Source organism: Paramisgurnus dabryanus, chromosome 21, assembly GCF_030506205.2.
Source record: "Paramisgurnus dabryanus chromosome 21, PD_genome_1.1, whole genome shotgun sequence".
NCBI classification, from domain to species: Eukaryota; Metazoa; Chordata; class Actinopteri; order Cypriniformes; family Cobitidae; genus Paramisgurnus; species Paramisgurnus dabryanus.
In genome coordinates this window covers 1,887,045-1,912,276 of record NC_133357.1, presented here as the reverse complement: position 1 = coordinate 1,912,276, position 25,232 = coordinate 1,887,045, and the positions used below count along the sequence as shown (strand labels likewise).

Below are 25,232 nucleotides of genomic sequence, written 5' to 3'. Positions count from 1 at the left end.
CAGATGCAGAAGACAATGCTGAATAAAGTCGTAATTATTTTCCATGCTTCAACACATTCTAACTGACCCACTGATGTCACATGGACTACTTTGATAATGTTTTTATTACCTTTCTGGACATAGACAGTATACCGTACATAGATTTTCAATGAAGGGTCAACAAGCTCTGGACTAAATATGAAACATCTTAAACTGTGTTCCAAAGATGAACGAAGGTTTTACGAGTTTCGAACGACATGAGGGTGAGTCATTAATGACATTATTTTCATTTTTGGGTGAACTATCCCTTTAATGCCATTCCAGCATCTATGGTTAAATTTATAGCGTGAACTGGTTAACATGCACACAGAAACACCTCCTTACCCAGCCGAACCCGGGACCACCCGAAGAGTGATCACTTCTGGGGTTAAACATTACCCTGACAAGCATTTCTAAGATTCAGTAAAAAGGCATACACTACAATAAAGGTCCAAACAAGGGTTCCTTGGAGATATGCCATAGAAGAACCACTGCTGAACCACATCTTTTTATAGTCTTCAGATAAACATTGTAAACCTCACAGTCCTTGTGGAAGTGAGTGCTGTTTAAATCAAGCTAACGCTAATCGAACTTTCTCTCGCCTTGCATGGGACCCCAGAGCAGAGGGAAAAAGATGCTTGGCTATCCACAACTTTTAATTAAGTGGGTGTGAATATGGGAAATGGAAAATTGTTCTGTCAAACCGCTGAAATGGGGTTTTGATGTTTTGAGGCACAACACGGGCCTCCGCACGCACTTTCTATTATGCAATGAAGAGATACAAATGAGAAAAAAATGAAAGGCGCGGGGGGCGGACGTGGACGACATGCATTCCCTCTTCTGCCATATCTGCGCAAACCAGCAATATTTTTGAACATTAAAGTCTTGGTCTCTGCTCTAATGCTGTGTGATATCTCCGTAAACCCGAGGTACGGAAGCCCACATATTAAAATGCAGGGCGGATCGGAACGCCGGATTACGTTGTGATTGTGTTCATGGATTGTCTCGAAAATTTCTGTTGGTGGATTCGAAATAAGGGAACAATAACATCTCTCTGTCTTTTATGAGAACGCTGCGGGCTTTCTTATACAGCTCGTCCACCCCCTCAAGCATTATAAAACCTGATAAAAATGGCGCGACTGAGACTAAAGACGGTGACGCAGCCTTGTTAGCCGGCGCTGTTGACAAGAGAGATGGCGAGATGCCTCCGATTACGATAAACAGGAAAAAAGTGAATGTGAGGAAGGAAAAATTAATGAAAGACAGCTTCAAGGAAGCCAGAGTGATCCAATCACAATCTATCTCCTACGACTGCTGTCGGTTCTCAAAGAGACGGCAATTTCTCAGCGACAGAGGTAGCATGAGAGAATGAAAGAGATAGAGAGAGGGGAGTAGCCGCTATTTGAAAAAAAAATGACCCCTGGGCCAACTCTTCCATTGACTCCTTCCTCTACCGGAGGAGGAGCACTTAAAAGAGAGGACAGAAAGAAAAGATAGATGAAGGAAAGAAGACAGAACAAATTGCTTCAAACCAATTAATTTCCACTTCTCTCTTTCTGCTCGCTCCTCTGGGTGTTTGGTGTAGATGGAGAGAGAAGGCGCTGTGAATCTCATTCACCTCGCTCTGTAGGTCCAAACCCACTCGAGCATCACCGGCACAATAAAGCACTGCAGGTGCACCAAATTAACCAGCATGCATTTCCACTGGATTTTAGAGGACGCACTTAAAAACAAAATAACTGTTAATGGGATGCATTTCTGAAACGAGAATATTTAACTGGGAATAATTTAGGCGTGGAATTCAGCCATTGAGCTTCGCTTGGGTTATAAAAAGTTTTGAAACCCTAAATATTAAAGTGCCAATAAAATCAAAACTGACTATTCATATTTTTTATGCCGTGTTTATTCTAAACTATTTATCCGTGTCATTTTGTTTGGAATTTTGGTGCTCTCATAAACTTCAATCAAAAATGTACCATCTTGTGGCGATCATTCTCTGATGACATCAGCTGAAGGGCTTGGGCGGAGCATCCGTTAACTCCGCCCCTTCAACTGTCAGTCTGGTGCAAGCGCCAACCTTCTGATCTCTCTGATGAAGCCAATACGAAAGTGACTTAAACTGCAATTCATTGACTGGATGCCAGAGGCTGGCTTCAAAAGGGAGTCAATCCCTATAGACCCCTATGTTAAAATGTCCAACTTTACAGCAGAAAATAATATGTTTACAGCCTGGTACAAAAAGTGTTTTTGGTCTTCATAACTAATTTTGCCATTCATGACAACTGTGAGGCGTGTAAATTTTGTTTGTTAATCGTCCGTTTAAAGTATATCAAGCCTTAAAGGCGGAGTGCACAATGTTTGAAAGCCAATGTTGATATTTGAAATCACCTAAACATACACACATACGCAACCCCGGCAAGGATGTCCATTAGTAGACACGTCCCTTACTGCTGATTGGCTACAAGTGTGTTTTGGTAGTTGGCCCGACTCCCTTTTCCAAAGCATTTTTCAAACATTGTGGACTCCGCCTTTAAAGTTCTGCATGATTAAGGGTGTGGCCACTTGATCGACGAAAAATTAAATGTTGCATTTAAATTTGTATTGTTCATTGTTTGTTCATGTTAGCTAATAATGCATTAGCAATAACCTTATTGTAAAGTGTTTACACTTTTTTAAAGTAAAATATATAGTTGTTTACATTTTTTCTACTTTCTCTGAGGATCCTATAATTGTTTAAAATTAAAAACATAAGATAGTACAATTAACCCGTTATGGATCACATTTAGATTTCCTGAATAGAAACCAAATCTGTCTGTCCGTCTTCCTTCCAAAGCAATAATCAAAACCTAAGGGTATTACATTTTCACCCACAAGCTGACCACAGCAACATGACTCTCATCTCCATTACAATGGCACTCATCTTCCAGAGACACATATGAAAGAGAGAGAGAGAGAGCGAGAGAGAGAGAGAGAGAGAGAGAGAGAGAGAGAGAGAGAGATACAGAAAGAGTTTACCTCTATGTGTGACCACCGCCAGTGCAACATACACATCTTTCTGTAAGAGAAGCACTTTCTCGCTCTCATTTGTGTAATAGTTTAATATTTCTTTCCTCTATAAAATCTTCTCTCTCTAACAAAGCTGTTTACAGTCTCACTTAAATCAATATAGTCCGAGAGCAGAGCGAATAAACACACAGAGGAGGAAACGGCTCCATTTAAAGACCGTTACCCTCGCGTTTCTTGCCGGTAAGTTAATGTGTTGAAAGGTTATCAAACCTGCCCTCTCAACACGCAATCTACACACCGAGCGTATTCGAAGCACTCATACAAAACCCATCTATACCAATTACAGAACATCATCTCTCCAAAGACGTGGATACATTAAAATCAATTATCTCCAATCGCTGATGGATCAGAGGGTTGGTGCGGTTAAGATGTATTTGTATGTGTAAGCAACTGCGTGTATGTGTGGTTGGTTTGGAAAGCATTATGTTGAATTTATTCACAGGGGAAGCACTGTAACAGTATTGTGTATTAAAGCACTAGTGTGGTTCTTAAATCTTGGTGTCAGAGTGCGACTGAAGGGCAAAGGTCGCGCTTGGTTTGTAAATTAGAGTATGACACAGGGTTAGATCCCTTATGGCTTAAGTTTTATTTATTTATTTTGCTATGTGTTGATTTTTATCAAGAGCTCTTACACAAACTAATGTATTATAACTATGAAAACCTTCCTATCCAGCTGGCTTTATCATGAATACCTAAATGTGGCCGGGCAGATCGGCGTCAGAAAGCGAGAGCCTGTGTGCCGTCAAACCTGAACATCCATGAAGGTCTACTTTCCAGCCGTATCTCTTCTCTAAAAGCTCTCTCTCTTTAATTTCTCTCAGCAGAAACATCTGAAAATAACATGCTAAATTATTCAGATGTTTGCAGCGAGTCTGTCACATTTATTCTCTCTTAATCCCTGACATTAAAAGGCAGAATAAACGCCGTGGGTCGGGATTCAATCGCGGTTTAAGGCCCGTTCGGGGCGCTCTAATCGCAGGCGGCAAGGGCCGGTGTGGGGTTACGGTGATGAAGAAAATGCCCTTTAATGAGAGGAAGACAGGAAGCACTCCAATCAGCCCTCGACATGAAAGAGGCGAGAGGAAAACAAAGGAAGGAGCGAGATGGAAGGAGAAAAAGACGAGAAATTCTCCGGTCTGAGTGAAAGAGGGGTGGGGTGGGGAGGCGGATGGGGTTTGGACGCTTTCTTTTCCATCAGAAAAGATCAGAGAGGCCCTTCCTCAATTTTCTCTGATAAGTGGTGAATTACCAGAGGCGGCATGCATGTGTGTGTGTGTGTGTGTGTGTGTGTGTGTGTGTGTGTGTGTGTGTGAGTGAATGTGTGGAGAGATGGCAAGAGGGCTGACACACAGTGTCGAATATCACATGCAGGCAATCAGGAGAGGCTCTGCGCCTCTTTTCTCTTTCACACACAGAATAAAAAGCAGGTTGTGGAAAGACATACCAACAGATATCTCATCACTTTTTTTGGGATATTTAAGTACTGTGCAAAAGTCTTAGGCAACATTGTAATAAATTTGTTGTTTTTTCTATGGTATAGTGGCGATATATTTATAATTATTTCTTAGTGTCTTTATTAGAATATAACCAGAAAATAAAGAAAATGTTTATGCCGTATTAAAGAACAGAATAAAATAGTGTTATTTGGTTGTGACCTCGCTTACATCTGAGCAATAGCAGGAACCTCTCTTAAACCTGAATGAAATTAAATCCTATTAAATGACTTTAAGTCTCCTTAAATAAGTTCCTTAAATGTGTTTAGTGCCAAAAGAGGTCAACACTAAATACAGACTTTTGACAGAAGGTGGCATTTTATTCTGAAATGTTCTTTGTATGTATTTCTGTATGTATTTTCTGTTTGTATCTTAATAAAGAGAGCAAAAAATAAAGTAATTTGCTGAAATAACAAAGCTGGTGGTGGCCTAATGCTGCGTTCACACCAAACGCGAATAAAGCATCCGGCGCGATTGATTTCAATATTAAGTCAATGTAAAGACGCGTTTAAGCACGTCTGGAGGTCTCGCGGCGCAAAGGAAATGTTTAGCGCGGCACAGTAGACGCAAATTCACCTCGTTTGCACGAATGACACAAATTGATGCGCGAATGACGTGAATTTCTTGCTGCCGCCCGAGTTGAAAAATTTTAACTTTGCCGTCAATTTGTCCCGCATTAAACAAATGGGAGCCTGCTTGCTGCTGTGGCGTCAGGCCGGCCCGGAGTCACTCCTTGCCCCTCCCACAAGAAGCGGGTTTAGGCTATGTCCACATGAAGCCGGTGCATTCCCTATCCGATCATTTTTTTTCCTTGCTCTAAAAAAATAATCCGTAAACACGTAGATTTTGCTGTAATAAAGCTAGTAGGCTTTAGTAGCTTCTGTAGCACGAACACAATCACGTAGTCCGCCGTTATTGTTGTTGCTGTTACGTGTGACGCTTCCGACACGTGATGTGATGACGTTTTCGCTTCACAAAATATACGGATTGGCTGTACAACGAAACCGCAAGGGTGTCGGTTTCAGATTTATCCACTTTAGAACCCGGTTTCAAAAAATTGCGGATTCAGTCTCCCAAAATGCCGGATCCGTGTGGATGAAACGCCAATACGATAGCAAATTTATACGTATACAGTGATACATGTCTCCGTGTGGACAGCCCCTTAGTCTCGGACGTTCGTCAATTTCACTTCAAACGCTTGCTTTTTACGCATGTCTATTTCGCTCTAGATGCGCAAATGCATTTAAAATGTTCAAGCGGCAAACTAGACACAGCGCGAATTTGATACTCTATTCGCATTTGGTGTGAACGAAGCATACGACTTTTGAATAGTACTGTATATCAGAATAAATATGCGTCCAACATTTTGACTGCTTGTACACGAAATAAGCTATTTCTGTTTAAAGTAAATATTCTGAGTTAAATGATAACCAGAATTTTTTTTGTCTTGCATTGCTATGCAATTTATGTGACCAGTACTCCATAAAGATCTATATAAAACACTAAAAGTGCATTTATGAACACATACAGATAACTTATCTAAAAAATAAATGCCATCTACAATCAACCTTATACGCCTTAGGGTACACGTGCAGATGACGTGCACTCCACTGCTTCGTTCCATTGGTAGTCGCTCCGGAAAGTCGCTTATAGTTTGCATAAAGTTAAACATATCTCAACTTTGTCGCGCGACTGGACACGCCCCATCCAGTCGCCAATGGTCACCGTCGCTCGTTTCACCGGAAGTCGCCAAGTTTTCGTTGAAATCATGAGATCTCGTCGCTCTGCTACTGCTAGTCCCTGCTAATCTAAATGGAGCTTTATTCAGTCCAAACGGAGGCTGTGCTTTAAACCTGCTTATATCAGGACGCTGGTCATTCAGCCATCAAAACACAGAAAATACATCATTTTACAAATTTCCACAGGACAAAGAACCTCAGAAAACGTAGATTATTAAAATTAGAAGGAACATATGACCTAATTAAAGACAAGAACTTACCGGAGAAAAAGGTTTTAATGTATTCAAGCCTTGTGTTTTTTGTAATCTGTACAGATTGGAGATATATACTTAGTTGGAGGACTATATTAGTGTTTTAAAGAAAAGTAAGCATTCTACTGTAAGTGATTTAGTGACAAAACAGATTTTATGTACACATTGCGCTACTCTTATCTCAATCCCTGATTTCTAAGGAAATTTGTCCTATGGGAATTTTGTTTGAAGTTTTGATGGCTAAATGAACAGCATCTCTGTACAAAACAACTGGTTTAAAGCACACAATCTGCACCTCCATACTGCACAGCCTCATTTTGGAATCAACATGGCCGCTGGCTGAATAAGGTGTATGATGCTCACAATCATTTTGGTGACCAAACCGTTTTTGAGCACTGTAAACTTCCATAGTATTTTATTTCCTACTATGAAATCAAGTCAATGGTGCTTCCGTTTCCTGCTTAATTACCAATATCTCCCTTTGTGCCCAGCAAAACAAACAAAAAATGTATACAACCACTTAAGTATGAGCTCATTTTTGGGTGAACTATCCCTTTAAGATCTATGGGAAAAACTCTTTCCCTGTAAACCATTAACAGAGGATTCAAGGACCAGGTGTTGTTTCGGCATGTTTCTTTGGACTTTAACTTATTGTGTGTTTTCTTCTGAGTCTATGGGGATCCAGGTGCATGACCAAAGCAAACTGCTTGTCTGCAGGGTCCCTCAGAACATTCAGGCAAACAAAACATCCACCATCAAAGCCGAAATAGTATACTCCCTAAAGTCTCACCTCTTTATCTGTGAGTGTGTAGATATATTGGTGGTCCGGGCTGAAGAGCATGTCCCTTAAAATTGGGTTCCCTTCGCCCACCGCCACGTTCTCATAAAGCAGTGCAGGCTGGGCAATGGAGTTCACCAAGATCTGAAACACAGACAGAGAGTACATGGTTAATTATAGCATTGAAAATATTTACTACAAGGCACCAGCCTTTATGCACCGAGGCCAGATGTGTTATAAAATAGCAAATATGCAATGCTTTATGTGAGCTACAATAACATCTGCTTACATTTGCATGTTTTTCCTATTGCCTTCCACCTGCTCTGTAACTGGTCATTTATTGGTCATAAACCGGTCAAGATACATTACAACAGCTAAAGCAATGCAGTTTACCCTGACTAAACTTGCTCTCCAAAACACAGCTTGGCCACCACAGTTTGGTAAAGCCTGGTTTATGCAGAAGACTTATGCGAGGCACGCAGAATAACAGATTGTAGTTTTTCATAGGAACATATACACAATACACTGCTTATGATTTATAGAAACTGATGCAGGTCCATTTGAACCATCCACAAACTCGGTAGTTTCAGAAAACAATGATTTCCTTTGGGGCCACGGTCAGGCTTCATGTTCTCCAGCATCAAAGCGGTCACTTTTACACAATATATAATACAGATATTTTGTTCATGAAATAAACTTTGCATGCAAGGTTATGGTGAGAGGGGCGTGTCTAATTTTGTAGAAAATCCAAAATGATTAATTTCACTTAAGGCGGCTCGACACCCGTCAAGCTTAACAAACCTAGGCTGTCAAAAATAACCGCAGCTTCCTTTCCCAGTTCGGTCTTCCATACATAGCATCAGCCAAAACTGCAGCCCCTGGTCTTATTGATGTAGGGTCAGGGGAGCATGACCCCCGCATCCCTTTGTGTTTCAGCGCCTAATGATGTGCTCGGGTTCCGGTGCCGCGTCCTGCTGATTAATGATCGTCCCCTTCCCTGAGCCCCTTGGGAGCGCATTACCTAGACCTCCTACACCACCCTACCGCTAATGAAGAGAGAGCCCGAAGTGCTGAAGTTCACCAGAGTAAACCACCAGAACCAGCCGACCCACTTACGAAACTTGGTCATAAAGGTTTAAATCACAGTTGCAGAAACTTTTGAGTCGCCCACATCTGGGACTAGACAGCTTGGCCTATTTGGGTCAAATCTTGCCAGTGGAATCAAGAGAACTAAAATTACATCGACGATCATCTGAAAATAGAAGTGGCAGCAAACTTAATCAGCAGTTCTGTAACTAAAGCTGTGCCACATTTACAGAACAAAACACAAACAGAAGACACATGCGTTATATTGTTCCCCGGGGTAGGCCCGCATCAGCTGTTTATATGGTCTCACTTACTAATTTTACTTGTAAACTGAAATAAATAAGCAGCAATAAAAGAGTTAAGGTTAAAGGTGCACTGCGCAACTTTTCGAAGAATCTCTTGAAAGAAATGCAATATAATATACATAACTATATTATCAGTGGTGTATAAAGTCCTTACATAATGAACTGTATTGTTTTTATAACCTTCAGGGTTTCCACACCTTAGTTAACTTCAAATTCAAGGACCTTTCAAGGACTTTCCAGGACTAAATGTGGGGACACATTTCAAGTGAGAGCAAGGTTAGATTGTGTTACCTTTTAAGATACATTGTTACAGTTCCCTTTCAAGGGAACTCGCACTGCGTCACTGCAGTGACACTTTGGGGACGCCTGCAGGGGTAAGTGCGTCTGAATGTGTATATCAAATTCAACCAATGGTGAAGCTTAACGATAAAGACAGGGTGACGCAGGAGCCAGGAAGTATATCACTTTCTGAAATATTGCCAAAGACGGTGTTACAAGGATGCAGGAAGTATGGCAAGGGAGACGCAGCGTCTCGTTCCCTTCTCAGGGAACAAAAGTTAGATACATAACCCGATACGTTTTCATGTGTGAAACACAACTATGCAAAAAAGCATTTTGGTATGAATCAACATTCACATACAGAAGATATAAGCATTTAAAGTAAACAGTTTAGCACGCGTGCTTTAAAAGTCTAGAATTTGTATGATATTATCTTACACTGCACAGGGAATAATATGGATTTTTTCCAGAAAACGTCTAGCATAAAATAGATTCAAGCAGTTTCAATGACCTGTATCTAAGTATGTAGATTTTCAAAAACTTCCCAGGGCCTTGAAATTTTCCCCCCGGATTCACAAACTTTCAAAGATTTCAAGGACCCGTGGGAACCATGAACCTTAGAAAGAGACGTTTTTATACACCGTCCCCTTACATTGAAGTCGCCATTTCACTCGTCATGACTCCCTAAATGGCAAACTTCTCTATAGAACTAATTTTGTCACTATGTTGTCTCAGACGACGACATGTTTAACCTATAGCAAAATAGCAAAAAAAATGTTTTGCAATCAAAAAAGTTTCTTAAAGGGGACATATCATGAAAATCTGACTTTTTCTATGTTTAAGTGCTATAATTGGGTCCACGGTGCTTCTATCAACCTAGAAATGTGAAAAAGATCAACCCAGTAACTTAGTTTTGGTAAACCATTCTTTGCAAGCATGTGAAAAATAGCTCATTGAAATCTGGCTCCCTTTGTGATGTCAGAAGGGGATAATACCGCCCCTTAATCTGCACTATCCAACCACAGCACAACTATTTAGTGCAGAGATCAGCTAATTTGCATTTAAAAGGATACACCCGGAAAATAGCACATTTTTGCTCACACCTACAAAGTGGCAATTTTAACTTGTTATAATAAATTATCTATATGATATTTTGAGCTAGAACTTCACATGCACACTCTGGGGACACCAAAGATTTATTTGACATCTTAAAAAAGTCTTGTGAAATGTCCCCTTTAAGGTGGAGTAATGAATAGTGTATCTGCATTTGGTGCAAAAATAGAAGATAAGATTAATATCCATTTAGCCAGGACTCATTTATGTGGCCCAATGTATATGGGACAGCTCGGCTATCTGATCAAAGAAAATGCATGAGATGAGCAGATGTAAAAGTGCTCTATAATGTCTGCTGTAATGTTAAATAACTGTTCATTGTTAAGTAATGTGAAATAATTTTGTAAAAATGACATTCTGAAAATTTAACTTGTGCAATCCTGAAAAAAAAAAGGCAAAATAATTAGGAAAATAATAAAATATGTTCCGTATTAGGCCTTCAGCAAAGTGTTTCATTTTATTCAGCTTCGGCACAGAATTTTCCTTTCGGTGCATCCCTAGAGGTTGGTTGCAATTCACAATTTCATTGCTACAAGCTGGTAAACATCTACACAGTGGACCTTTAACATAATTAAAAAGTAAAGTTACCTTTCAATTACGCTTAATGGTGCAATGCCAAAATACTTATCATAAATATTTATCGTGCAAGTTCTTAGTGCCAGCTCACAACTACATTAGGCCAAGTTGTATCCTGGTGAACCGGCCTCGGTGGATGATGGAGGATGATAAGATTGCATAGCAGTTTGGGATTTTGAGTCTTTTGTCTGTCTTCCTCTCCATCACTTTATTAAGCATTACTCCCACAGGACACGGCTCATTATGAAGTAGTGGCAGATAACAGCTCAAGGACACTCTTTATGGAAACACTGCCAGCTAACGCTGAAGTTCCTGCAGTGGGCAGAGAGAGAGAGGAACCCATCTTTCCCTGCGTCTGTGCAGCTTAGTAGAGAATGTGTGATGGGGAGATAGTGTACCTGCATGAAACAGGAATACTAATAATGTAAACATACTGGCCACTGCTATGCTTTGCTTTAAAGTCCAACTGCATACCGTGGTAACGTCACAAAGCAGACTTTTAACTATTAACATAATGCAAACTTTTGGCAGATGTGTTACTTGCATACAAGCTACACAATTATGTGTGTTCCTGGGAATCAAACCCACAACCGTTGATGCAATACCCCACCAACTGAGCAACAGAGACAAGAGGACAACTACAAAACCTGGGTTATCTTACACAGCTTCCCTTCAGAATGAAACTTCACCAAACAACTGATCTTCAAGGATTAGCAAAAACCTTGCACGGTTAGACATAATCGTCCAATGACTTTTCACACAGCAGATTCTCGACAGATGGCCGGTCGATCCATGAACAGGAAGGACAGTGCGAAGCCACAGAAATCTACATCGTCTCATGAAAGCGTCAAGAGAGATAGAGTCAAGAGGTGAAAAAACAAAAACAAATCCGGTTCTCCCAAAAGACGGCTTTAATCCCAACACATTTAAATAACCTGATGGTAATGCTGCTGTCCCTGCGGTAGATACCAAGTTAGTACAGCTGAATCACATCCTACTGTACGGGCAAATAACAACACTACAGCTCATATGTTTGCCAAACAGTCTAACTGTTCCTTCAGCTTAAAGGGACACTCCACTTTTTGTTAATTTTTCAGCACCTCTGGAGATTTGATTTGAAACATTTGATTCTTACTGTTTTGGAATCCATTCAGCTAATCTCAGGGTCTGGCGCTACCACTTTTAGCATAGCTTAGCATAATCCATTGAATCTGATTAGACCATTAGCATCATGCTAAAAAATAACAAAAGTGTTTCAATATTTTTCCTATTTAAAGCTTGACTCTTCTGTAGTTACATCGTGTACTAAGGCCGACAGACAATAAAAAGTTGTGATTTTCTAGGCCGATATATGGCTAGGAACTATATTCTCATTCTGGCGTAATAATTTGCTGCCGTAACATGGCTGCAGGAGACAATGATATTACACAGTGCCCCAAAAATAGTCCCCTGCTATTGAAAAAAAAATGGGGACTATTTTCGGCTGCTGCGTAATATCATCAGTTTTAAATATGAAAAATATTGAAACTCTTTGGTTATTTTTGAGTGCGATGCTAATGGTCTAATCAGATTCAGTGGACTATGCTAAGCTATGCTAAAAGTGGTACCGCCAGACCCGGAGATCAGCTGAATGGATTCCAAAAAGGTAAGAATAAACTTTTTTAACTCCAGGGGAGCTGGAAAATGAGCATATTTTTAAAAAAAATTGGAGTTTCCCTTTAAAACTATGTCTGCCATTGCTCAACCAAACAGGTACTTTGGGTACAGCCCCAAACATTTTGCCAATCTAGTTGTCTATTATTTGTTTAAAGGAATAGTTCTCCCTAAAATTAAGTCATATTGTGTGTATATGACTTTCTTCTTTCAGCCATACACAGTTGAAGTTATATTAAATAATATCCTGGCCTTTTTTAGCTTTATAATGGCATTGGATAGTGCCCCATTTCTAAAGCTCTAAAAAGCACATCCATCTATCAAAAACTAAATCATACAGTTATTAAATAAACTGTGAGGTGAAGCGATGGGTCAGAGGTCACCCTTTCGCCTTGACCTCAACTCTTTTGTAAACATGCGAACAGCCGTAAAGCTATAAAGTGAAAAAAGTTTGCTTACAAAATCCAATCACTTCAACTCAGAATACATTTAATAACTGTATTGATTAGTTATTGACGGATGCGTTTCCTGTAATGGGACACTATTCAATGCCATTATAATGCTAAAAAAGCAAAGATATCATTTAAAGGAGTAGTCCACTTTATAGATGGGTCCCATTGACTTACCATAGTATTTTTTTCCTACTATAAAAAGTCAATGGACCCCATCTTAAAAGCGGACTACTCCTTTAATATAAATCGAATTGTGTTTGGCTGAAAGTAGAAAGTCATTCACACCTAAGATGGCTTGATGAGAGATAATTTTAATTTTGGGGTAAACTATTTCTTTAATAAAAACTCTAAATTTACTTTAAAAATAAGTTTTATTTTCTTATGCAGTGTTTATTTCTTTAGCATCAGTGCATTTTGCTTTGCAGTTTGTTTTCCACTCCCGTTAAAAGAATTAAATATCTGCCAGTGCAGTAAGAAAAATACACTTTATTTTAGTTATATCTCTAACAACATGTCGAAATATCTTTAGTGTTGCTTCTCAGGTAAATGTATCTCATTTCTTTGGATTTAAAAATGCATTTACTCGAAAACAAGCCAAAGCCATTCATTAAGAAGATGATTTCTGACGTTCTAGACGCTGACACATCAACACTTTCTGTAAAGTCAAACCTACATATAGCTTACAGTACTTTATTACCTAAACGCATTAAGCTGGGATAGATAAAAGCATTTTAATATTGAAAAACGTGTATGCTCCATAAACTAAATCATTCATACAAAAACAAACATTAGGCTCGTACAGTCTTGTCAGATGAATGTGATCCATGATTGCACCTCACATTATCTTCATATGTTTATGGTTCCATTATGATAAGTCATGCCAGGATCGACAGGATCGTCTCTCGCCTCCTGCGGCGGCTGTCCTCACTGCAGGTTGTGTATAATGAACGCGTTGGGTAATAACCTGAAATGGGAACCTATAAATTAAGAAGGAGAGCCCTGCAGTCTTTCTTAATGCCGGCTCTATGGATGAACAATAATTAAGGTGGACCAGGGTTCATTGAAGGGTCACCTCTGTTGACTCGAGAGCAAATTGAAACAGGCCTGGCCTTTTCAATCTTGCAGACGTCTTTGTAAAGCACATCTGAATTTGCGTGTGACCTTATGACATCATCAGGGTCAATAGTCAGAGCATTGATAAACTACAGTACATTAAAGAGTTTGTGAGGTTATGTACACCTTCAAAGGAAAAAACGTTGAAATTCAATACGATGATTTCGTAATGACAGGAGTTTTGTCAAGAAAACCCTTGCGGAGACGCCGGAGTCAACTCTCGACGTTTGAAAATCATTTTACTCCGGCCTGGATGGGGAGAGGAGACATTTGGCTAATTAAATCAAACAGGAGGGCACTTCCCAGATGAGCCCGAAACCAATTTCATTAGTGCCCTCTCAGCCACGGATAATGTGCGGACCATGAGGTCGCTATCGGACGTTTCGCGTCTTGACATCAACGCGCCGGAGTATGATCAATAATGCGAGCCGAGCTGAAATGCAAGACATGGCATGCTGGGATTTCCACATTGCGTGGGCTTTCTTTATCTCCTCCTGCTGATGGCGTCAATAGAGCTTGACCTCCGGACCAGAAATTCTCAACAGGTTCATATTCATTTGCAGTTCAAACGAAATTAAAAGCTTTGATATGAGGGAACAAAACGTTGTTACATCTCGCTTCAAAAATCAGGACAAACGTGCCGTTTCGGTACAAGATCCTGTCATGGTCTGGGTACCCAAATCCTAATTTTCTCTACATACAGTGTTTTTTGTACTTATCGAAGGCCTTGAGGGTCAGACTCGCTCAGTGTGAGCATCTCCAGTCTCTTTGACCCTTTTCTGGAGGGCATCCAACGCTTGCCATGGCACCTGCTGACATCACAAGTCTGCGTCTTGCCGGAGAACCTGGTAAACAAAAACTCATTGGGCCTGATCAGCGTGACAGATTACTCTGTGAAATTAATCATCTTTCTCTGCCATGCTGCTGCTCTCGCAATAGGAAGTCGGCCAAAAGCGGGCGTGGACAGAAAGTCCCAGCGGGCGTGATGATGGCACTGTACCGCGCAGCACCCCGGGTCCTGATGCCTGCTCCCTGGTGCGCTCCGTCATTAACGAGACAGAGAAACAGGAACGGGGCTGGTCTTTGCTCGCTCGAAGGGCTTGAATAAACCAGCACCACGATCCAGCTGGAGACGTCTCGGATCAATGTCGCATCTGTTCGTTTTCTGTGTGGTAGCGCGTGGCATCGTATCTCAGTGACTAACTGATAAGGAGAAAGACATGGAGCGATAGAAGGGGGGAAATAATAAAGCAAGAGAGGGAGTCGACGCTCGTTCCCCGGAGAGCGGCAGGCACGTCTCAGCCTCCACCCTTTTTAATCTTTCAGGCTCTCCATGGGTAGAGCATCTCCTATGCCACTCACCCCCGCTGTTGCTACAAGCTCCACTTGCATGCTCTTGACATAACTAGGTCTCCCTGTGAATAATAAACCAGCCGCCAGATTCCTGCCTTTGATATGCAGCCCTTGAAGTAAAGATCTGCATGCGATTGAGCACAATCACTGGCTAATTAATGAGATGGAAGGCCCACGCTGGGCCGAAACGCTCCTGCCACTGTCCGTCCCAGCTGGTCCCCAGAGAAGAACCAACCCAAGCCTGTAAGGAACCTGAGGAACACCCCGGGGACGAGCAGAATCGGCTTACGCAATGAAGGCTGAGCAATGCAAATAACAAGACTCTTGGACGCAGAGTTGTAAAATAAGATGCATATGCATCTCTTATCTAACTTACTGGTACTGGTATCCCAACAGGCCTTGACTACTATAAACAAGACTTCCTGTAAGTAAGTCAATATCATCCGTGCTATGACCTTTTGTTCAAAATCATCATACCCTTCTTAATAACCAAATCATTTTACCCGCCAGATGTTTTTTCACAGAGACTGAGGCTAATTAAAAGCAGCTCAACCGTCCCGCTATGCTAATCCTCTTCCGGGTGGATCAGTAGATGCAAAAACAAAACTTGTGTATTAGAGGCTGCAGGTCAAAAATCTAAAAGCCACGGAGAGACATGTCACTTTCGTCTAGGGAGAACTTTGTTGTGCGGCACAGACAAAATATACTCATCGGCCCAGATGGGCTTTGCGGGGAAAACAAGCGTACCTCGTGGGTATTAAGAAGCAGGCTGGCTCAGAATGCGAACGCTCGCTGGTGAAGGGAGTATACGGGCCAATCAAAGAGGTCTCTAGACGGTTGCCCTAAAGCTCCTGTTTTCACAACCCCAGTCATAAACGTTTTCATTATGACAGTGCGCGCGATAGATAGAAGCTCGGGCCCATTCTGACTCGCTAGCCCACCGGTTCCTTCCACTTCCCCTGCAATATCTGATTTGGCCCCGGGTTCGGAGGCTCCTCGGAGCATTGCAAAGAATTTCATTTCTATTTTCCTAGCTGCCGCCGTTCCGCCTTCCGCCCGCACTATCTTTCTCTCTCAGACCTCTCTCCTTCAGGTCCTCTTGACACAACAGACACACACCGGCAGTCAAGCAAGACAGACTGCTCGGTTAAAACTAGCCGGAAAAAATGAGAGTTTGCCCTGCAGTGAGTATGAAAGCAACTCCTAAGTCATCTCCATTTGTCACAAGCCTCGCGCCGAAACCGCCGGGCCACTTCTCATACACTCGAACCGCTGACAAGAATGAACTGCGGACGAAAATACAGAATAAATGGGAGCCTATGAAGCTTAGCATAGCGCTGCAAAACCAATAGTCATTAGAGCAGCCCACAGCGATTATTGCTTTAACTACAGATTGCGCCCGCCTATACATCATCTCAGAATACTAAATGGGGGCTTCCAAAACAGCTCATTTGTGAGCCCAAATGCCACCACAGCTTCATCAATTGCATTATTAAGGATGAAAAGTGATGTTGCGGGGTTCATTGCAGATTATGGTACATGACTGTCTCTCCGAATTTCATCTTAAATTAGATTTGATTCAACTTGTCTTTATGTACAGTAGCTCAACTGGTAGAGACTGCATAAGCAGTGCAAAAGGTCATGGGTTCAAATCCCATCCAGGGAACATGCATACAGATAAAAGAAAGTGTAATACACCTTTGAGTCCCTTTGGATAGAAAATGCATCACCGTTGTAATGTTTCTAAGCATGTCTGTATTCTAATTAGGGCTGTCATAAGATTAATGGTATACAAAATAAAAGTTTGTGTTTGCATAATATATTTGTGTGTGCATTGTGTATAAGTATGAATACTAGGGATGCATCGATACCGATACTGGTATCGGGTATCGGCCTCGATACCACATTTTCTAAAGTACTTGTACTCGTTAAAAGTCCCCCGATACCAGGGATCGATACCACGGTCTGAGAAATGTCTATGTCTGAGTGGCGTGTAAGGGGTTAATGCCTCTTGTGTTGTCCAAAGAGGCAGAGTTTACAACAAACTGGAAAACTAGTCACTTGTTTTTTTTGTTAAATTATATGACTAAAGCTGTTACCTGTAAATTTGAATCATGTTTTTTATTAAGTACTCAGTATCGGTATCGGCAAGTACTGAAATGCAAGTACTCGTACTCGTATTCCAAAAAAGTGGTATCGGCGCATCCCTAATGAATACACATACATGTATAAATTTAAGAAAAATGGGTTACACTTTACTTGAAGGGGTGTTCATAAGACTGACATGACACCTTTATAATCATGACATGACACGTGCCATGAACATGAAGGAGATTTATGCACATTTATGACAACTGTCATTAAATGTCATTCATTTAATTATGTCATTTTAAAACAACACTGTTTGAGATGTCTTTGTTATGACAACTTGACATTAACCAACACATCATAACTTGTCATGACAACTTGACATCACAAAGACAACATAACTGACACTTTTTCACAGTGATACAAATTAAATGTCATTTAACTTAATGTCATTAAGCATCATGAATATTTTTCTTGACCTCAACTACAGAGATACAAATATAATTTGTAATAAATGTCATAAAGTTTTATAACGTCATGAATATCTTTAGTTCATAATGTTTTTTTTTTAAAGTTTCTTCCATCTGTTTAAAAAAAATATCTATCATCCAATAATAATAATAATAAAAAAAATTCACCTATAATTAAATGAACAAAATGATTCAATTAAAATAATTAAATATTTTGTTATTTTTTCAGAAAAATTCAGAATCCTCTGTGTGAGGAAGAACAAGTTCTGTTTTTTCAGTTTTTTATGTATTGTGCACATACATAAAGTTAAGTATAATATTATGACGTGTCTGTTGCATTTTGTTAAGGTATTTAAATTATTTGACATAGTATTAACACTTAATGACATTTAAATGACATTTTAAGTAATGTTAACCCATAAGGCTAGGTCGTTTCTTGCGTTTGATAATTATTCTGCTATGTCATGTTTATGACAGATATATGACAAGTTATGATGTTTTGGTTTATGTCAAGTTGTCATAACAAAGACATCGCAAACAATGTCATCTTTGCATTAAAAATTACATCATTGAACAAATGACACTTAATGGTAGTTAAAAATCTTCTTCATGTTCATGACACGTGTCATGTCATGATTATAAAGGTGCCATGTCAGCCTTATGAATACCCCTTCAAGTAGTCTTACCAAAAAATGTTGTTAATCTATATTCTTTATTTATATAAATTATATTAAATATATCCAAATTTAAATATAAATAATACATTTATATATAAATGTTGATATTATTTATATTTAGATTTGGATAAAATTTATATTATATATAAATAAAGAATATAAATAAATAAATTTTTTCCATGTTTCTTAAATACATACATGCATGTGTGTGTATTTTTAAATACAAAATAATTACACACAATACACACACATAAAACTTTTATTTTGTAAGCGATTCATCTAATTCAAAACAATCCAGTCTCTCTTACACAGAGCAGTAAATGTGTCCCAAACAGATGCTCATTTATGGGTGAACACCCCCACGATTGCACACACAACGGAAAAAAAACTGAAATATAGGTCAGCGCTGCAAACAGAGCATGTCAAAGCCCGTTTTGGGATACTAACAACAGTGCAGTCAGGGGGAGCCTGGCGCTTAGAAGCGCTCGCAAAATATTTGGCCAAACTCTATTTCACCTTTAAGGGTGACGGCATAAGTCACACGGTAGGCAGCAAACGCTGCTCTTTAACACGGCTCTGTAATCTTCAATAGCTCCTCTCAGCGCACGTCAACGAAATGCCAACCGCAACAATGGATTGAGCCAATAATACTGACAAAGCCAAACAAATACTCCCTTCATAACGACGTGAGAGCACTTGACACTTCAAAGCAAAGAAAGAGAGTGGCATTCTCAGAATCTCACCCCGGCAAGACAATCTGACATACCTGAGCACACACAAAACGAACATTACTTGGGGACAGGCGCCACGGGGATGAGCTAGCCGCCAGCGCTAGAGAGAGTTGCGAGATACAATCTGCAGAGGGTGAACCGGGTCAAAATAATCCCAGTGAAGCCATCTTGGTGGAAGAGATCGGCCCTAAAGGAGACTGTAAACATTATTAGGTAGGATGTGTACAGTATAAATGAATCTGAAAAATTGTACTTATTCTTAGTTTTAAAACCAATAACATCAAACTGAATTGGGTTTGTTCATTGGCCATTTACTTCAAATTCAAATCAAATTCATTGTGCAACTCATAAAAACAGGACAAAGCAGAATCGATTAGCCTTTAGGGTTCATAAAAGGGTAAAAAGCACTTTACGTGAAAGTGAATAGGGAGTAGAGAAAAAACAACAATACAATCCATTTACTTCTTGGAAAATTCCCATCCGGACAGCCTTGAATTTACCCTTTAGAAAATAAATATTTGTCCAGGTCTTAAAAATTAATTATGCTTATATGGTTTTCATTCCTATACCTCTAAGTCATGCTAGGACACGCGTGTTCATCAAAAAATCCCAAGTGGGTTAATTCAATCTGTTTAGGTCATAAACCGATTCGAGATTAAATGTTTACGTGCGTCCATCTGCGCGTAGGTGGGCGAGCGCGTGTTGCCAATTAAGTTGCAGTTCTGAAGTAAATGTCAATGCACATAGAAACACTTAACCTTCCAAGCAGACCCTCGGCGGAAACGAGCGCATTTCAAAGACGCTTATCCGTTTATAGCATTCCACTCAGCCGCACAGATTTTCCACACAAACATTATCAACATCGACATTCTGCGCCGCTGACCGATCCCAAATGGAATCTCGTGGACTCCGGAAATTACACGGTGCGAAGTGCCAGAAGGCCGTAAACAATCATGCAACACTACAAAGAGCCATCTCAGGAAACACCTATAGTACAATGCTAAATAATGTAAACGATAAGATTAATGGATGCTTTATACTCATGGACAGATTCCTTTTACATTTATCTATATATGTGATGTCACATTTGGTAGTTTTTCAGTAACTTGAGGCAGAAAAGACAAAGAAAAAAAAGTAGATTAAGGATTAAGAGTCGTCTGCAACCTAGTATATTTGTTAATGTAGAAGCCATGCCTCCTTTTAGAGCTTCTATTAAAGGAATAGTAAATTTAATTAAAAAAATCCAGATAATTTACTCACCACCATGTCATCCAAAATGTTGACGTCTTTCTCTGTTCAGTCGAAGAAATTGCTTTTTAAGGAAAAGGATATTTCTAATTTCAATGGACTTTAATGGACCCCAACATTTAACAGTTTTAAAAATTGCCGTTTCAAAGGACTCTTTACGATCCCAAATGAGGCATACGGGTCTTATCCAGCGAAACTATTGTCATCTTTGGCAAAAAAAATAAAAAATATGCACTTTTAAACCACAACTTCTAGTCTATCTCCGATCCTGTGACGCGCCAGTGCGACCTCACGTAATTGAGTAATGATGTCGAAAGGTCACGCGTTACATATATGAAACGCACATTTGCAGACCATTTTAAACAATAAACTGACACAAAGACATTAATTAGTATCATTCGACATACAACAATGCCGGAACGGTCCTCTTTCTCCACACTTGTAAATACTGTGGGGCGTTGTTTTGAATACGTCATCCGTGACCTCTAGACATGATGGTCGCTGGTTCGTCACACGAATGGAGAAAGACGAGAAGTTGTGGTTTAAAAGTGTATATTTTTTATTTTTATTGTTAAAAATCACAATCGTTTCGCTGATATGACCCTTATGCCTCGTATGGGATCATTTAGAGTCCTCTGAAACTGCAATTTGAAACTGCATTAAAACTGTTAAGTGTTGGGGTCCATTAAAGTCCATTAAAATGAGAAAAATCCTGGAATATTTTCCTCAAAAAACATAATTTCTTCTCGACTGAACAAAGAAAGACATCAACATTTTGGATGACATGGTGGTGAGTAAATTATCTGGATTTTTTTTTAAGAAAATTGACTAATCCTTTAATATGGCATCTACTGTGCCTAAGTCTATACCCACACCACATAGACCACCACGGGCCTTTTAAACACTCGAACATAGCAGACGTCAACACGCACATACCAAAAATCGTTACTGCATAAAAACGCACTTACGGCAGAATCAAATAATTCACAAACGCACAGCTTGTAAGCGCACACATGAGAAGTATGCGGTGTCAGCAACTTAAAGCATGCACACATACACATGAACAGATACAGTAGACCTGATACACAGCAGAAACTCATGATCACACGCATCTATCACAATGCACTGACATAAAACACACACACACAAAAGAGATGAAACGCCTGCGACACACTCGTCTCCTATGGGCATTCACAAACTAGCTCGGCATATTGTTACACGACCTAGATTCAAGTTTGTTCACTCATTTTTTCTTCTTTCCGTCTCTCACATACAGCATAAATCACACAAGAACATAAGTGTGTATGAGTATACATATACACACATATATTTTTATGCATAGTACACACAGTATGTATTTACACAGGAGACTATGCTAATTAGAGCGAAACTACCGGTTTTATTATTCAAGTGTTGGGTGACACGCTGTACTATATACGGATAATTCCTGTCAGCATAATAAGAACTGTATGCGGTATATAACTGAACAGTTGTATAGAGAGCAGCAGAACAGTGGGGAGTTTTAGCAGGTGATCTACGAAGGTCCAAGAACAGAGCGCTATTTCTAAACACCACCTGCAGCCAAATGAGATATGAGACAAGTGAGAGGCAAATAAGACAATAAATCATAAGTTTAACAAAACCCTTACTCTACAATTTTCAGACAGGAATGAAACTTACAGTAATTATTTCTTAGGAACAGACTTGACATGTGTAAATACTGAGCAGACATTTGCCACAGTTATCCTACTAAGATATTAGTTTGAACCACACTATTTGATGATTCAGCAAGGTTTAAGGTGGTTAGTACAGTAAGTGGTTTGGCTGGGTAAATCACATACATGACAAGAACATTTTCAGGACATTAAACACATCTGTATGTATCTTTGTTTATCTATGTCTATCAATTTGTCTGTCTTGTCTATATCTGTCTATGTCTATCTGTCTGTCTGTCTACATCTGTCTATGTCTATCTGTCTGTCTGTCTATATCTGTCTATGTCTATCTGTCTGTCTGTCTGTCTACATCTGTCTATGTCTATCTGTCTGTCTGTCTATATCTGTCTATCTCTATCGGTCTGTCTGTCTGTCTATATCTGTCTATGTCTATCGGTCTGTCTGTCTACATCTGTCTATGTCTATCTGTCTGTCTGTCTATATCTGTCTATGTCTATCAATTTGTCTGTCTTGTCTATATCTGTCTATGTCTATCTGTCTGTCTGTCTACATCTGTCTATGTCTATCTGTCTGTCTGTCTATATCTGTCTATGTCCATCGGTCTGTCTGTCTGTCTATATCTGTCTATGTCTATCGGTCTGTCTGTCTATATCTGTCTATGTCTATCGGTCTGTCTGTCTACATCTGTCTATGTCTATTTGTCTGTCTGTCTATATCTGTCTATCTCTATCGGTCTGTCTGTCTGTCTACATCTGTCTATGTCTATCTGTCTGTCTGTCTATATCTGTCTATGTCTATCGGTCTGTCTGTCTACATCTGTCTATGTCTATCTGTCTGTCTGTCTATGTCTATCGGTCTGTCTGTCTACATCTGTCTATGTCTATTTGTCTGTCTGTCTATATCTGTCTATGTCTATCGGTCTGTCTGTCTGTCTACATCTGTCTATGTCTATCGGTCTGTCTGTCTATATCTGTCTATGTCTATCGGTCTGTCTGTCTACATCTGTCTATGTCTATTTGTCTGTCTATCTATATCTGTCTATCTCTATCGGTCTGTCTGTCTGTCTACATCTGTCTATGTCTATCTGTCTGTCTGTCTATATCTGTCTAACTCTATCGGTCTGTCTGTCTGTCTACATCTGTCTATGTCTATCTGTCTGTCTGTCTATATCTGTCTATGTCTATCGGTCTATGTCGACCTGCCAATGTCGACCTATATCTATCTATAACTGTCTATGTCAACCTGCCAATGTCGACCTGCCACTGTCGACCTGCCACTGTCAGCATGCCAATGTCTACCTATATCTATCTTTAACTGTCTATATCTATAACTGTCTATGTCTACCTGTCTATGTCTACCTGTCTATGTCTACCTGCCTATGTCTACCTGCCTATGTCGACCTGCCTATGTCGACCTGCCTATGTCGACCTGCCTATGTCGACCTGCCAATGTTTATCTATATCTGTCAATCTATAACTGTCTATGTCTACCTGTCTATGTCGACCTGACAATGTCGACCTGCCAATGTCGACCTGCCAATGTCGACCTGCTTATGTCGACCTGCATATGTTTATCTATATCTGTCAATCTATAACTGTCTATGTCTACCTGTCTATGTCTACCTGCCAATGTCTACCTGCCAATGTCAACCTGTCAATGTCGACCTGCCAATGTCGACCTGCCACTGTCGGCATGCCACTGTCGGCATGCCAATGTCGACCTGCCAATGTCGGCTTGCTTATGTTTTTCTATATCTGTCTATCTATAACTGTCTATGTCTACCTGTCTATGTCTACCTGCCAATGTCTACCTGCCAATGTCTACCTGCCAATGTCGACCTGCCAATGTCGACCTGCCACTGTCGGCATGCCAATGTCGACCTGCCAATGTCGGCCTGCTTATGTTTTTCTATATCTGTCTATCTATAAGTGTCTATGTCGACCTGCCTATGTTGACCTGCCTTCGTCGACCTGCCTATGTCGACCTGCTTATGTTTATCTATATCTGTCTATCTATAACTGTCTATCTATAACTGTCTATGTCGACCTGTCTATGTCGACCTGCCAATGCCACCTGCCTATGTCGTCCAGCCTATGTCTACCGGCCTATGTCGACCTGCCTATGTCGACCTGCCTATGTCGACCTATAACTGTCTATGTCTATCTGTCTATGTCAACCTGCCAATGTCGACCTTCCAATGTCTACCTATATCTGTCTATCTATAACTGTCTATGTCTACCTGTCTATATGCACACTTAGAAGGCAAGACTCTGTCTTCAATGGCTGCTGCATCTGAAGTCCGCAAAGCGAACTTAAATGAGACGGTCTAGCCTACGGGGGAGGTGCATCACCTACTGTCTCCACCTACTACACGTCAGCAGGACACAACAACAGAGACATTTTAGACTATTAAAATATCTAATCCATACATCCATCCTTGTATCACATATCTATATGTATATGTCTATCCATCTGTCTGTCTGTCTGTCTATCTATGGTCAGTTTATTAAGATTGACCAGCATGGTCTCAAACATAAATTCATAAAACGACACATCAACATACAATTTACTGAATACTACATATCATCTACGTGATAGGCAGCCACCTTCTTAGTCAACATCCTATCCAAATGAAACCTTATAGATAATGAAATGACATTTTTGGTACTCAGCAACTGTAGTAATTGACAACGGACACAAACACGGTTTGCATTATGCACATTGCTAAGCTAGCCAATCACAATACAGGATGCAGCAGTAGCACAGCTGATTATAAAGACCAGAAACACAAAGGTAGAGGCTTACTTGAGCCAGATGAGACACAAATGGTCACTAATCCAGTGTGGCATTAAACCCTCAGCGTGCAGGTGCATGAGGTCAGGGGGGTCAGTGATGACTAACTTACAGTACATCCATGGCTTTAACAGAGAACCTCTTGTACATAGTTCACTACACAGTATGGGATCCAGTTATTTATATAGATCACCACAGTGGGATTTTGTAGTTCATCATTTTCTGAAACAAACTGACAGACTGATTAAGCTACATGTGCTAAACTTTCTATTCT

General features: G+C 40.1%; 1 protein-coding gene across 2 annotated transcripts in view; it reads right to left on the bottom strand.

Annotated features, from left to right (window-relative positions):
• plxna1a (plexin A1a) overlaps positions 1 to 25,232 on the bottom strand; it is a 265,890-nt gene that overhangs the window by 119,454 nt on the left and 121,204 nt on the right. For both annotated transcript variants that reach the window (XM_065285365.1, XM_065285366.1), the window contains exon 4: positions 7,358 to 7,489. In XM_065285365.1, coding sequence (XP_065141437.1) covers positions 7,358 to 7,489 — 132 coding nt within the window. The remainder of the gene's footprint in view (positions 1 to 7,357; positions 7,490 to 25,232) is intronic.